Raw genomic sequence first — 15,373 nt, forward strand, 5'->3', positions numbered from 1 at the left:
AGAACAAACTAATTATATATTATCGCTTACCGCCAGCTGGTGGCGGTGTTGCACCAATAAACCTCAAAGCAGGCGATGAAGAAGAAGAGACCCGGAGCAGGAAGCGTATTGTCGGCCCCATGTGTGGCCGCTCACTTGTTCATTCATTCTTGAGAGGGCAACTCAAGCAACATCACCTATTGTTGTATTTTAACGCAACACAGACACAATCGTGTTTTTAGGATACGATCAATCGCAAACAAGCTGGTCTGTGGTGCCGGCGACGCTAGCTAGCTAACGTTACGATAGCAGGACAGTTGTTTGGAGGTCCATATTTGTCGCTAGTGAAGATTTCAGGTGCGCTATCTAGATGAAAAGTGCGGTGGATACCAGCATGATTAAGGAGAACCGCTGGAACATCCCCCCCAATGCTCCGGCATGCATGGAGAAGCATCTGTGCTCGGCCCAATACAGAGCAGGTGGGTAAAGAGGCAGACTAGTGTTAGTGACTCAGGTAAACACGTGGTGCAGCTAGTTGGTTTGTTATTAGTCTGATTAAAAGCGTAATGTGCACTGGTCTTCTGGTTGAGCTGGTGCATGTACAATCCAGCAAAATGTCCCCCTCCATTCAAATTGTGTTTTTCTACTTGTTTCCACTGTTTGAGCTTAAATGTGCAGTTGGACACTAGAAAGCTGTTTTTGCATTCATCTACTGATAGTGTGAAGTTTTCCTGAGGTCATTGAAAATCTGATTTTAAAGGGTGGGCCTACAAGTAGGATTTGTGACATTACCACTAGCTTTGAAGCCTGGTCCAATATTCAGTTTAAACGAGTGTGATGTGGAAACTTGAAGCTTCCAGTGAACATACACTGATGATGGACTTCACAGCGAAGAAGGAGTTATCTTCCAATTTCGATTACTTTATTTAATTCGATGTAGTTTCGCTAAACCTATCCAGAGGACCAACGCAAGCCCTGATTCGAGGGAAATTGGGTCAAATAGGTTACTGTGGAAAAATTGAAAATACCTGCTCTGTATTATATCTTTTTTATTATATCACATTTTTAGCTAATTCAATATTGTTTAAAAAAAAGTAGGACATCTTGTGTCCAGAAGTTAAACTTTTGAAATATATTTATAATTTCATAAATTCTGGATTTTCTGAGGGAAAGGAGCAGGTGTCATTTCAAGGATGTTAACAAGATAAATATACTTTTTTTCTGAGGGGGAAAATCATACGAGTTACGTTATAGTTTCTAGCAGAGTGTTTTTGTATGTCTTAACACATGTGTGGAGGGGATCTTTAAATAAATAGCAAGTATGTTGATAAAACTGCAATTCACAGCTTAAAGATGAGCTTCTTTGATGATTGGATGGCAGACGAATTGAAGAATTTTACTCTTAATTATAGCTGTCACTGCAGCATTAAAATACAGGTGTTTGTTAATGTTACTCTTATCTGATTATAATCTCTTTTCTCAGATGGCACCCTGCTGCTTGCTGCCTCCAGCCTCTCTGGAAGGAGCTGGCAGGGCTCTGTGTGGATCTACAGTGAACCTGAGCAGGCCCCCAATGAGGGATTCTGCAAAGCCGGTGTGCAGACTGAGGCTGGTGTTGTAGATGCCAAATGGGTGTCGGAGAAGGGTATTGTTGTTGCATCAGACTCTGGTAAGATGCTGAATAATCTCAGTTATAAATTAAGCAGTGGTCTTGAGATTTGATTGTTAAACTAGATTTGTTTGATTGTTTAGGTGCCTTGGAACTTTGGGAACTGGCAGAGGATGAGCGCCTGCTGGTGAATCGTTTCACCAAACAGGAGCATGACCATATCATCACCACAGTGAGCCCCATAACTGGAGCAAACAGTGCTGTCACTGGCAGCATGGACTGCAAGTTAGTTAGACTCTGATTTACATGAATACACACAGTTTAATGAAGTGTTGCCGCAGAACAGAGGCATGTTTTTAACTTTTGTGTATGTTTTTTGTTTGTATAATTGATCATTCCTTTTATCTTAATTCATCTATTTCCCCTCTCTGCACTACAGAATTAAAGTCTGGGATCTCGGTCAGGAGACGGTTGTCACTACGTATAGTGGTAGGAGAATATCCCCAAACTCTTATCACAATAACTACATCAAAGGACAACGTTGATTTACCTTAAAAGCCCATTTAGTTCAAGTTTCTATTTTGTGGGTATAATATATGCCACAAAGTGTATGCTTCTCTTCCACATAACCTACAAATCCAGATGCAGATTCAGTCATTTTCGGTGCAGATCCAGATATTTTCTGTTGTTAAAATACACTTTTAGCTACATCTGAAAAATGAAAAGACTTAATCATAATAGATTATAACTGATTATGTCTCTTTATTCATCCCCTCAGCACACACACAGCCAATCAACTGTGTTGCCTGTAGTCCTGCAGATGATTCCCTCTTCATCTCCTGTGGTCAAGTAAGATACCAGTCATCATCAGTTTCCATGCAGTGTTGTGAACACAACAACAAACAAATAATAAACAGTAAAAACTGATGCATGTATAATTTCTAATTATACGTACTGTGTAAGAAAGATAATCCAGCTGTAGTTAAAATGGTTCAGTTGTGAGAGAAACAAGTAATATAAAACTACACGTCATCCATCTTAACCTGTTGTTCATCATTTAGGATGGCCGTGTGTTGATGTGGGACAGAAGAAAGCCAAATAAACCTGCCTCAAGAATAGGTGAGCAACCTTTCCCAACTGGGACAACTAACACTTTTGCCAGGTTGTTGACAGTACCGGAATTAATTTTGCTAAACAAGAACAACAGTGGAAATTACAGATTAAGTGTCACCAGCAACGTAGTACTTATCAATAGTCTGTCTATGTCATTTCTTGGTATTGCATGTGTTTTGATATATCTCTCCATTGCTCTCTGTGGTTTTGTCTCAGATAAAGAAGCTCCCATCTGTTCGCCTACCACTATAGCTTGGCACCCCCACCACAGAAGCACCTTTGCTTTTGGTAAGGAACATCAACACAGATTGTTTGAGTGACAGAGACACTGAATTGGTAGTCCCTGTGTTTCTTATCATATTTATTGTGCCTCAGGTGATGAGATGGGCAGAGTGACAGTGAAGGATTTCCTGGGAACGGAGCCGGCTCGGATGCAGAGCGTCCACAGCCGCAGAGTTAACGGGCTTGCCTTCTCTACACATAGGTAAACAATAAATTCTGTCAGTCTTCATCATCTCTTGTGTTGCTCCTCTCTGAATGTTAACTCTTCTTTTTTTTTTTATTCCAGTGCTTCCTTGCTAGCCTCCGTTAGTGATGACTCTTCCATCGCTGTTATGAATTCTGAACTCCGAGAAATGTGAGTCACAGAGCTTCATACTTAATCACCTGATCAGTCTCCTGCAGCATTCAAAATACTAATCAAGTGTTCTACTTTTGTAGATTTAGAGATCGGCGCCACCAGGACTTTGTCAAAGGTGTGTCTTGGCTCCATGGCGGCTCCAACACCCTCACGACTGTAGGCTGGGATCACCTTGTGCTTCACCACACGGTGGATCCAGCTGCTGAAGCTTCCAACTCCTCTTAGATCTAAGAGATGATCACAACACACCTTGGAAGAGCAAGGTTTAAAATGACTTCACCTCCCCTCTATTTTTGAGGGGTGTAATTAAAGAATTAAATCTAATATGTCGGTCAGGTGATATGGATTTATGTCTGTCATTGTCACTCAGTACCCCAAAATATATGCACAATAATTTGACTTTTTCTCTTCCAAACCTTGCCTTGATGCATTAAAACTCTACTGTATGACACAGTTTCTCTCAACGTCTTTCATACTGTATAGCATTTCCATCCATCTGTATTGACATATAAGGCAACCCATTTGTATTAAAAGTTTTACATTAAAGGTAATTTAATGTTGTAAAAGCTGTTCCATCTTATTTTATTTTTATCTTCTCAGTGTGTGGATAGTGAAACAGTGTGGCTGAGGCAAACCCTATTTATGTACTGCCAGGTCAAACAAGGGTAGTGTATTCATGTGTGACAAGTGTGGGCGGGTGGCTCAGAAATTAACAAGATTATACATGTGATTTGCACTCACTGTCAAGTGAGGTGTCATTGCTCATCAGTGGATGACAATCATTTTAATGTCTCCAGCACAATGTGAAATGGCCAATAATATAAAATTTACTGAAATAATAAATGTCCTTGGATGCCATTTTCTATATTGATGGTGAACACCATTAGTGTGGCCTACTATAATGGAAAGTTATTTTTAGCCATACTAGGGGCGTGGCTCGAAGGATTGTATTGTGAGTCAGTCCAGATAGAAAAATCTAAACACCTTTTGATATTCATAGTCCAGTGACTTGTCATTTAGCACCACTAGCAGGTCAAACTTTTTGTTTATTCTGTAAAATGTCTTGACAACGACTTTAAAGATTGATGCAAAAGTTTGTACAGCCATTTATGCTTCCAAGACTTTTACTCCATTGGCTTTGTTGATCCCCTGAGTTGTCCTCTTGTGCCAGTATAAGGTCAAAATGATTTTGCTTAGTAATGTTAGCATGCGATCACACCAAACTATAACATAAACATTATTAGCATGAGCATTTGGCTCAAAGCACAGCTGTTCCTACTATCTCAGAACTGCCAGTATGGCTGTAGAGTCAAAGTCTTGTTTCACAGTGTTATTTGACAAGTAGTATGTCCTTTAAAGGAATTTCATAATTTAACCATATCACCAAATGATACATATATAGTGTTTATTTTTGTAGTATATTGAGGCAGAAAGCACTGTACTGAACTAGCCAGGCTGATCTTTGACCCCAACTGTTGTTAGGGTTCTGTACTGTTGTGATTGAAGAGATGTCAGAGAGATATGATAATTAACAGTGGAATATCTGTATACAGAGCAATTCAATAATGTTTTATGAGACGTGATTGATTTGAGAAATTAATCTTGATATTGAGATCTACAACACTCCTGAACCTAACCTCACAATGTCAGGAAAAATGTTACATTATTAGAAGGAACATTGCTGATGAGTCTTCATGTTGTTGTGTACCTGTCATGCCAATTTGTTAAAATCTTGTCATGCACACCAAAAAGCAGAGTTGGATGTGCTTCTACCTACAGGGTTCCTCTCGGGGGGCTTTAGGTTGTTTTTACATTTTCACTTTTCAACAAATTTTTGTCAGCCATGTAATCAGTTTCTGATTTAGAGTTTGCTTCCCAAGTCGACTTCCACTTAACTAATGAAACAATGTAATGTCTCTGTAACATTTCATTGACAGTCTCGACACTATCACAAAAAACTCAACAACATTGAAATTACTTTTAGGATTTATTTTCCAGTTAAGGAGTTGGACAACATTAGGTGTAGACTTCATGACCAATATTTAAATATTTTGATTACATAACCTTAACATGTACATTCAACTACATCTTACAGTATATATGTTCCGTTTTAATCTTCTGCAAACCAATATTTACAGCATAGCAACACAAGCAGAATGTAGCTACATAGACACATGCAGAATAACTAACACAGATGGCAAACCATCTCCTAGATCAATAAATATGAGAACAATCCTATTGAAAGATCAACGCACTCCAGGATTCATCTGAATTTAATGTTGGCTTCTTTCCAATGGACCTAAAAAATGTATATGTAACAGTTAAATAACATTTGAGTTACGGGATATGTAATTACAGCATGAACCAAATGTACCATAATGTACCACAATATACATTCAATTGCACATTATTCTATTTTACAGTCAAGATTACAGATAAACCCATTGAAGTTGAAGAAGAATTGAATAATTGACTTTTCATGTTCTACAAATGACTGTATATTGTACAGTCATTCCATTTAGCATACAGTATTACAGATATGAATATCTTACTATATATATAAAGCATTTTATTAATAGAATTTGCCTAATTTATGAGTTTTACCCATGAGGCACTGAGATTGATTAAAAGCTGTGGTTAAAAAGACAACATATACCTCTACACTGAATAAACAACAGCATAAAAAAACTTGGTAAATGGTCCACTCTTTCTTGAGACTGACAAAAATAAAATATAAAACGGAAAAGAAAACACTCTCTCTCTCTCTGGAGATTGAGCAATACATTCAGACTACAGTATTCATAGCAGGGCAGACCATTGTTAGGAGACATTCTCAACATATCTGAAAACCACATTTATGTAACTCATTTGTTCAAAGTGCTTCCTCCACCATTGTACAAATTCTTTCTGATGCAAAAGTACATTCTACAATCAAAAGCTATATGGGCTGTATATTGAAGAACACCTATCTTATTCACTTAAGATTCCCCTTTACTGACAAGAGTGATAGGTTGTTTGGTTCCAGGCCGAACTGTGAATGTCATGCCATACTGATGTTTAGATTGTAGTCCATTGCTGAAAAGAAGAACACATTCACAATTAAGGGTGGATACTTTAAACATTGGGCTTACTGGCTTAAACAATGATGGGGTCATATTTGAGCCCTGGAAGTCTTACCTGGTGGTAGCTTTTTTTGAGGATGCCTCCTGATACTTTTTGACCACTTTATCCTCCAACTCCTGCGTGTCCAGGGTTGGTGTTTTCTTTGCCACAGTGAAATTCTTGCTCTGTGGTGTGGCTCTGGGGAGAACAGGGACTTTAGTGTCCTCATTAGACACAGAGGCACCCCAATCATCAGAACTGGAGTCTGCATCTTTCATGGGCATTAGTCTGTGGTCCATTTCCAACATCTTCTTTTGTAAGATGCTCAGGAGGGTGGCCTGACTGGGTGACAGAGTGGATGGTTGCTGTGTAGGGGTGACTTGGGGTTTTGTCTGAACTTGCAGCTTTGGTTTGACGTGGATGTCCGGAGGCGGAAGCTTTGGAGGTGCTGGAGGGTTTGGGATGTTAAGCTTTGGTGGAGGAGGTGGGACATGAGCTGGAGGGAGAGAGCTTTCAGCTGACATCGGTGCCCTTTTCACCGGAGGATCAGGTGGACGGATGGAAGGAGGAGGCTCTGTAATCTCATCAAAATCATCAAACTCTGGCGGCGGGGGGAGTAATGGCACACATAATTCCTCTTTTTTATCCTCACATTGTGGGGATTGAGACTTTGGCAGGCTTTGCTCTGGGTGTATTTTCTGCACATCTAGGTTGCTCGCACTTGAGGGTGTAGCTTCTGCCGTCCTTCTGAGAGCTGGACTGGTAGATGGTATCTGATTTTTGATCAGCGCAGTGCTGTTTGATTTTTCTGTAGTCTGAATTGTTTGCGTTCTCTCTTCAGGACGGACAGACTTTGGGCTCTCCTGCGTTCTCTCTGAAGATGTCAGAGAGGAGGGTGAACTGGATCTTGGGGTGACAATAAAGGAATTGGGACTCGAGTCACTCTGGTGAATGCTCGTACTAGGCTGCTCCGTGTTCTTGGCACTGTTTTCCCGGGACAAAGTCGATCTCTGCTTTTCTCTTTGCTTAGCTGCCATTAAGAGAGCCAGCGGGGAAGTGGCAGGTCCCTCTCGTGCCCCACTGGTTTCACTACTCTTCAGGCTACGTAGTTTACGATCCAATAATGGACTGATTTTGTGGATTTGACTTGGAGATTCATTAAATTTGACCTTGCTGGCTCCTGAATTCACCTGAGTGATGTTCAATTTTTGAAGCTGTGGTGAAGTCTGATGTGGAGTCTGAAGAGGTTTCTCTGTTTCTTGCTGTGCTGAAAGTGTCCCTGTAGTAGCCTCCTTCTTTGGCTCAGGTAGGGGTGACTGAAGGACTGGAGTAATTTGCAAGTTCTCCTTAATATCTGGTATATCTTTGGACATTGGTTTAGATGCTGGAGCCACCTTAGGAGCTTTTCCATCTACCTTGACACGCACTGGAGTGGACGTAACAGACCCAGAATCCTCCAGGAGTAAGATTTTCTTGGGTCTTGTGTCACGATCCTCATATCCACTAAGCAAAGAAGGCTGAGGAACATTGTAAAGCTTTGCTGTGTTTTGGGGATTAAAGGTGGACAGTGTGGGTGTCTGTACAGGGGGAGGTGGAGCAGGAGTCTGTGGTGGGGAGTCAAGGTTGGAGATAGAGGACAATCTTATCGGCTTTGGAGGTGGCGTCTTAAAAGTTTTCTGTTGCCGTTCATTAGGGGGCTGTGGTGGTGCAAATTTTGGATGATCAGGAACTTTGGCTGGTGGTGGACTAGAAATAGGTACAGATGATGCAGAGCTGTTAGAAGAAGTTGATGGAGGCTTTGGTGGAGCCATTGGTGGGGGTTTTAATACGGTTATATCTTCCTCCATGTAGGGGGCCAGTGGAGCAGGCATGGAGGGAGGCTGAAGGGTTGCCAGGTCTAGACTGTTTAAGTCACCCATGAAGTCTGGTGGAGGAGGGATGAAAGTCCCTGGAGGGGGTGGAGGGGCCACAGAGGGACGAGGAGGAACAAATATTTCCCCCTCCACCAGGTCAGGCACAGAGATAACTGATCCATTGGACAACTGATCTCCACTGACTACAAAAGGAAACAAGACAGAGAATAATTGAGAAAAGGTCAGTGCTGTTGTGCTGTATGTTTTGTTGTCCCATGTTTGAAGCATTTACACACTGTAGAAATAACATTTTTCAAATGGAATTATATCTACTTCCGTTAATTCTCTAAACACTCCCAGTCTGTAAATATGCTTGCCATCTGGTATGGCTGTTTGGACATATTCAGAAAGGCTATTGAGCAATTGCCTGGACAAACATTTACCTGCCCTGCATTTTCAACCCTTAACGGAGATATTCTGATTGCTTTGATCCATCGACCAAGTCAAAGTTAAGTTACCACAAATGATCGGGGTACTTCAGAGTGTAAATAATAGAATTCTAAGCTTTGCCATGTTAAGCTTAGAGCACATATTTGAGATAGTTAAGTGATAGATGCTCACCTAAACCGTTGGTCTTTTGACCATTGACAGCGGGGAGGAGAGGGACTTTTGGTGTTGGGACAGCAAACCCTTGGAAACTCTCAGATGAGGACTGTGAGGAAAAATAAACATTATCAACCTGTTGATAGTTCAACAACAGAGACATAAAAAACAAAGCATGGTTCAGGAACAGCGCTAAAGATGAAATAACCTCTACATCGTGTCGTAGAGGTACTGAAAAGGTGTTGCTTTCTTTACTTATAGAGTGAACAAACCAGTTTTCAACTATTGCAGCACTCACTGTTCCTTGAGAACTAGTTAACATATCCAATACTTGTTACATGATTAATATATCAAATTTGCTGCCAAAATATGTAATTTTCATATTAAGAGGCAGCTAGTGTAGGACGGTTCTTATTATACTGAATTATGTAATCTTTTTGAAGTTTAATCTGTAAGAAACATTACCATGAATGACAAAAAATAATTCTTCTTTTTTAAAACAACTTACATTTGTACTAAAATGTATTAACTTGTTAATTATGTAACCAAATAGAGCATATTTTAGGTTATTCTTAGATTTAAAAGTTTTCTACATAGACAATGGAGGTGACATGCTTCCAAAGTCCTTTTTTTTGGTACACATTCACATACTTCACTCATGAGGAGCACTGGGTGAATCAGAGGATCCACCTATTATTCATCAGTCTGACTCGTGTCAAAGTGGGCCTGGCAGAAATAATTGCATGCTGTCACTTAGATACCTGTGTGTTTGTGTCTGTGTGAGAGAGACTGAGTAAGAGACAGAGAGAGAGAAAAAGATTTCCTGTTGCCATCAGAGCTCAACTAACTTTAAAGATAAACAAAGACAGTGTTGACACAATACAAAACCATGTGAGTTAACGTGGTATAATGCCCTTCCAAAGGGCAAGAAATCCTTCCAGCAACACAGAGCATATTTTACTGCTCTACCTCTTGACATTATTGTGCTGCAGGCCCTTTGAATAGTATGCTAGTTCAATAAAACAACAAGCTTATGACAGTGTCACTTTCAGAAAAACATTTAAATGAATTAGGTTAATGTTGAATTATGATCCTAAAGCTGTCTTTTATGTGTTCGCATACATGTTATGAAACTGTCCAAATTCTAGACAGATATATAACGTTCTCATATATATATATATATATATATATATATATATATATATATATATATATATATATATATATATATATATATATATATATATATATATATGAAACTGAACCATCAACATTCCCAACAAAAGGAAAAAAAAATTAAACAGATCTCAGGTTCAGTCTTAGTCTATCACACCTTGAATGCAACTTGCTTTGCTTATAATCACAGGACATTCATATAGCTTCTGAATACTGCTCCACAGACCAAGGGCGTGTCATTGAATATGACGTATGAACCAGTTTGATTTTATCTGTTTGGTCCCTACGCTGTGACTCACTTTCATTTGTCGCAGCAGGCTGAGGCGTCCTGCCCATGCGCTGTTGCTGGGTGTGCCACGTCCAACACATGCCACAGACACATGCCCAGAACACTCCCAAACACTGAGGTGTGAACCAGAGCAGAGATGAGCTTTGTGTTCATATTTGCTCCATGACGATTTTAATGGGAGGCGTGAGAGCAAACAAACTGCTCATGTAGTGGTGCAAGAAAAAAATGAATCTTTCCAAACCGCCTAAAAAATGAAGACTTAAATCCATTTACTGTGCACATTAACAGTTGGACAAATCATTGGTGTTAGACTGTCATTTGCTAGTTTTTGAGTTTCTGAGTCAGTAAAATTCTGTGAAGATGAGTTTAGCTGATCCTTGCTTTTTGCCTGTATGGTGATATCATCTTTTTTGTTATTGTTACATGTTGTGATATCTCATTGTGAGTTACATCATCATTAACCGTTGCATGTGATATCATTCAGAGAAAATGTTCTTTTTTATTTCTTCCACAAGATTATATTGTAGTTTTTAGAAAGGAAAGTAACTAAGGAGCTCTGCTTGACTTTCATCAGACAGACAACAGATGCAAACTCTACCAAGTCCAACGTTAAATACATTAAATTACAACCAATTACTTAACAAACACTTTGTAAAACACTCCCTTTTTGTCCAGATTCATACATGTCATGGGCCTGGGCTTATTTATGCTGACCCAGAATCAAAGGCACTCTGCCAAACACTGACTGTTATCAGTTCATTTGCATCTGTGCAGTTCTTTATATCCTGACTTTAAGATTCAGTAAACCTTAACTTACTGTGGAGACTATTAAGATGTATACCTGTAACTCCACCATCAGAAACGGAGTGATAAATGTATGAAAAATCTATGTGCATCATGAAGGTTTCTAGAGATACTCACAGAGTGATGCTTGACTGTGGGTCTTGCCCGCACACTGGCAGTACCCGACTCTGGTATCGCTGATGAGCCCAGCACGAACTCCACATTATCTGAGGAAATAAAAAGCAAAACATTATTATCTTTTGACAGGCTTCTGATAGCAAAGCAAGTTCCTATTTTTTATTTTTGTCCTTCAATTTCTGCTCAAAGCTCTGTGAATTACTGTCCGGAAAGTACAAACACTGGAGTTGGAGACACAGAAAAACATGGCCAGATGTTTTTCAAGAGATTAATATCGAGATTCCAAAATATTTAAAATGCTCATTTCAGTGTGATGTTACCCTCTAAAACCGCACTGTGCATATTGTTCTTCTTTCATACAGTACATTCTGGACATTGTGCAGGTAATGAGATACTATATGCTCTGAAGTGGCTTCTTAGTGGTTGTCTGTCAGCACTAATTATCTGCTCATTGGTCCCGAGTCATTTTGTTGTTTAAAGCAAAATAGTTATGCGCAGCTGATGGTAATCTTTATTTACATTTTACCATTGTATTGAAGTGAAAGTTCAATTATGGTGGCAACTCAAGTTCAGTACAACAACACAACTTGAAGTATAAGACACAATAATGGTAATCACATTTCAAAATAGAAATGGGTTATCAGTTAAGAAGAAATGCATAATTGGGATGAATTTAAGTTACATTAATGGGATTGTAAATATTTTTGCTCTTACTAAAAAAAACAGGCATCAGATGACAACTAATTGTCATTATTTAATATTGCTTTTTTAATTCTTGGTTAGTGGAAATGGTGAGACAATTTTCTTTATCTCACTCATATATAGGGTAAGCGCAAAGGTGAGTCAAAAGAGCCATGGCACTGAGGTAAAAGACCCACAAAATAAACATTCCCTCATCCAGCTTTAAATATGGAGGTACAAACAATGACAGAACAGGGCAGCTGATAAGTCATTTTGCTAAAAGTTACAGTAACAGTTAAGAGCAGAGGTCACAGGGTTTGTTAGAGTAAAGACATTTGGAAGTCATACATTCCTTTGCTGTTCATTCAAGCGTCGTTTTGTTTGTCCAATAAGTGACTGATGAAAGAAACTTGTCGCTGAGAGGTACTTAGTGTGTATGTCCTGTCAGACTTCTGTAGTAACACTTTTCACATCACACAGAGGAAAGAAAAGCCAAAGAACAACAAAGGAGCATGACATTAAAAAGAAAACAAAATTCACATTGCCCCTATGATGGTGATGCTGTTCAGACCAAAAATGTGATCGTGCTACTTCAGATGACAACACACTGAATTGTCCGTGGTGTTAAACCAGTCTAACCAAATGATAAGTTTCCCTATTTTGCCCATCCTGATTTAAATACTCAAATTTTCTTTCTCATGTTGCGCCTTTGCATAGCAATTGTTTCCTGGGCAAAAGCCAATCGGATGAAACCAATCTCACGAAGAGCTGGGCGAGAGTGGACATTGTCTGGGATCTGTGTTACTGTAATATCACAGTAGAGCTTTTTAAGTAGTCTTTTCCTGGTTGTGAGGGTCGCTTTAACTTTAACTGATTTGACATGAACAGTATCTTCATTAATAATGAAATCAAATATGTTCACAAAAAGTCTTTACTCAAAGTCCATTTGCTATCCTTTTCCAGGGCTTCTCATTTTGTTGCGTATCCAGAATTAAAAGCTTAGTCATATTCACCCAAACTGTGTCCAAGCAGGTCTGAACTGTAAAAATCAACACTAAATCAGAATGCTTGAAAGCTCTGGTTTAGACATAATCTCAATTGTATAAAATTAAATATTAAAAATATTTGATTTCATAAATGTTCCCCCTTGGCTGGAGATTCTATAGATGCGTGTCTGCTGCAGCTAAACAACTTAAACAGTACTTTATTTCCATTAAGCATTGTTCAGGCAACACAGGACGGGTCACTGGTCACAGGTCACAATTAAGGCAGATATGTAAAGTCAGCTGACATTTAAAAACAGGTTTTTCATGCATGAATCCTATTTATCACGATACATCATGATATAATACTTAATACTGCTCTATATAATCCATTAGCGGTTATAAAGTCCATACACAGGCACTTTTCTCTATATAATCAGCCGGTACAAAGGTCGTGTTAAGCTTCAGTATCTCGTTAATCTAAACACTTAGTCTGCCATATAGCCTATAGGCCGTGTAAACTGTGTTACTCACCCATGTCCTTGATTTTGATATTGGTGTCGAAAAGAGACTGATTCTTTCGACCCAAAAAGTTCAGCGTCCCCCTCTTCATGATTATTGATTGGTTTCTGTGCGGATGTTCAATTCAGCGGGGATTATTGACACATGTTGACCAACAATGTAAACTCCGAGGTAAAGCAGGTGAGCATACACTCTCTCGTTTTCCCGACAGGTGCACCGCCGTACACCTGACTCCTGTGATTTAGTGCAAACTTTTCGGGACAGAGAGAGAAAATGGAGCTAACCCCGCCCCCTCTCCTCTCCTTTCACTGTGCCTCCCTGAGTCTACACTCCCAACAGGTGAGGCCTTTGCCCTCCTTCTCACCGACATTCCAGCACAAATCTCACCTGCGCCTACCTGAGTGGCTCTTGTACTTAATTTCCTCGCTTTAATGGCTGCTTAAGTCTCACTGCTGAGCTTTAATTGCTGTGAAATGAGCCAACTGCGACATAGGTTTCATTTCTTGGTCTTTGGCGCCTGGAAAGAACGATTTGATTAATGCCCATCATCAACATGTCAGGAGCAGAGTTTAACGTCACAGCAGCTTAAGAAACAAGCTTTTATTTAATAAGTCACACTGGGCTAATGTGTTGGATTTTAACAGGAAATAATGTGATGTTGGGAAACCAGCTGGGTATTTTGCTCGCATGGTAATAATGTAATAAAAGTTTTATTATGATCATAAATAACTTTTATATACCTTTATATACCTTTTTTATTGCACCTTTCAAAACCGGATGGTGACTGATTCATAGGGGAAAATAGAGTGAAATACAACAAGACATCCAGGAAATGGTCATAACTGGACCTGAAGCTTTTTATGAAACGTTAGGTCAAAAATATCATACATATATATTATAATCAAGCCAACTACAGACAAGTAATCCAAACAATCTTATACTGGATACTAAAACATACAGTTGTACTGATGGAGGCAGGAGAGGCGGTGTCATAACATTTATTCCTTATTACAAATCTGTGCCATCACTTATAGGTATTACCTGAATCCCATGGCATTATGTACATAATGATGGTAAAGCATGGTAAAGCATGTGACTTATGTATCTATCTATCTATCTATCTATCTATCTATCTATCTATCTATCTATCTATCTATCTATCTATCTATCTATCTATCTATCTATATCTAGATAACTGCAAAGATGATGCTGAAGAGGATCAAGAATCCTCTGAAGACCTGAGTGAGCTGACAGTGATCCTATACCAGCATCCACCTGGGAAGAACTTTGTTTCCTCATGAGCTCAGAGCCAAGGATGATGTGGTTGTTTACAGTTTGCACCAAGCACTTAAGTCAATACCATTGATGGCAAGCAACTAATTACATTTAATCAAGTGGTGTATTCAATACAATTCTTGGGTACTTTTTTCTGTACTTAAGTGTTTTCAGTTATGTTATACATTCAAATTGTGAAGGCAGAACTTTGAGTTAGTGTTACAGCGTTGAGTTACTTATCAAGGCACTTCCACCCCTACTAATTGATGTATCTTACCAAGTATGATAATCCAAGTAGGATAGGTCACCATTGATCAGATTTATATTAAAGGTGTGACCAAAATTTACATTTGAATGTAAATTGTAATTGGCGAAGGACCTATTTTTCCTGATGCTTTTATGTAATTACATGGATTTTTAAAATGTTCAGCCTCTCCAGGAAACCATTCTTGTCTGTCTGTCGCACCTAAATCTCAGTTGTCCTGGTGACAAACCGGACTGGTCCATCCAGTTCCTCTGTCCATGGTTTACATGCTGACTGATGTAAAATGTAAAGAATGTGCTGGCGCCTCTACCTGTTTCACAGTGCAGAACATACAGCTCAGCTCTACTCAGGATACCACAAAG

The 15,373-nt window shown here is 39.3% G+C and overlaps 2 protein-coding genes across 2 annotated transcripts; one reads left to right on the forward strand and one right to left on the reverse strand.

The window, feature by feature from the left end:
- The first annotated feature begins 131 nt into the window (after positions 1 to 131).
- On the forward strand, positions 132 to 3,897 carry wdr77 (WD repeat domain 77). The gene is made up of 10 exons (XM_062415846.1): positions 132 to 458; positions 1,463 to 1,648; positions 1,732 to 1,873; positions 2,028 to 2,077; positions 2,367 to 2,437; positions 2,650 to 2,707; positions 2,918 to 2,989; positions 3,077 to 3,185; positions 3,270 to 3,338; positions 3,422 to 3,897. Exons 1-10 carry the CDS (start codon positions 350 to 352, stop codon positions 3,564 to 3,566), a joined length of 1,011 nt encoding a protein of 336 aa, XP_062271830.1. The 5' UTR covers positions 132 to 349; the 3' UTR covers positions 3,567 to 3,897.
- Positions 3,898 to 5,371: 1,474 nt separating this feature from the next.
- Positions 5,372 to 13,710, reverse strand: LOC133978123 (uncharacterized protein C6orf132 homolog). Its single transcript, XM_062416478.1, has 5 exons — positions 13,484 to 13,710; positions 11,286 to 11,374; positions 8,918 to 9,008; positions 6,519 to 8,499; positions 5,372 to 6,416 (listed from the first exon to the last, which is right to left on the reverse strand). Exons 1-5 carry the CDS (start codon positions 13,560 to 13,562, stop codon positions 6,320 to 6,322), a joined length of 2,337 nt encoding a protein of 778 aa, XP_062272462.1. The 5' UTR covers positions 13,563 to 13,710; the 3' UTR covers positions 5,372 to 6,319.
- Between the last annotated feature and the right edge of the window lie 1,663 nt (positions 13,711 to 15,373).

This window comes from Scomber scombrus, chromosome 3 (assembly GCF_963691925.1).
Source record: "Scomber scombrus chromosome 3, fScoSco1.1, whole genome shotgun sequence".
NCBI classification, from domain to species: Eukaryota; Metazoa; Chordata; class Actinopteri; order Scombriformes; family Scombridae; genus Scomber; species Scomber scombrus.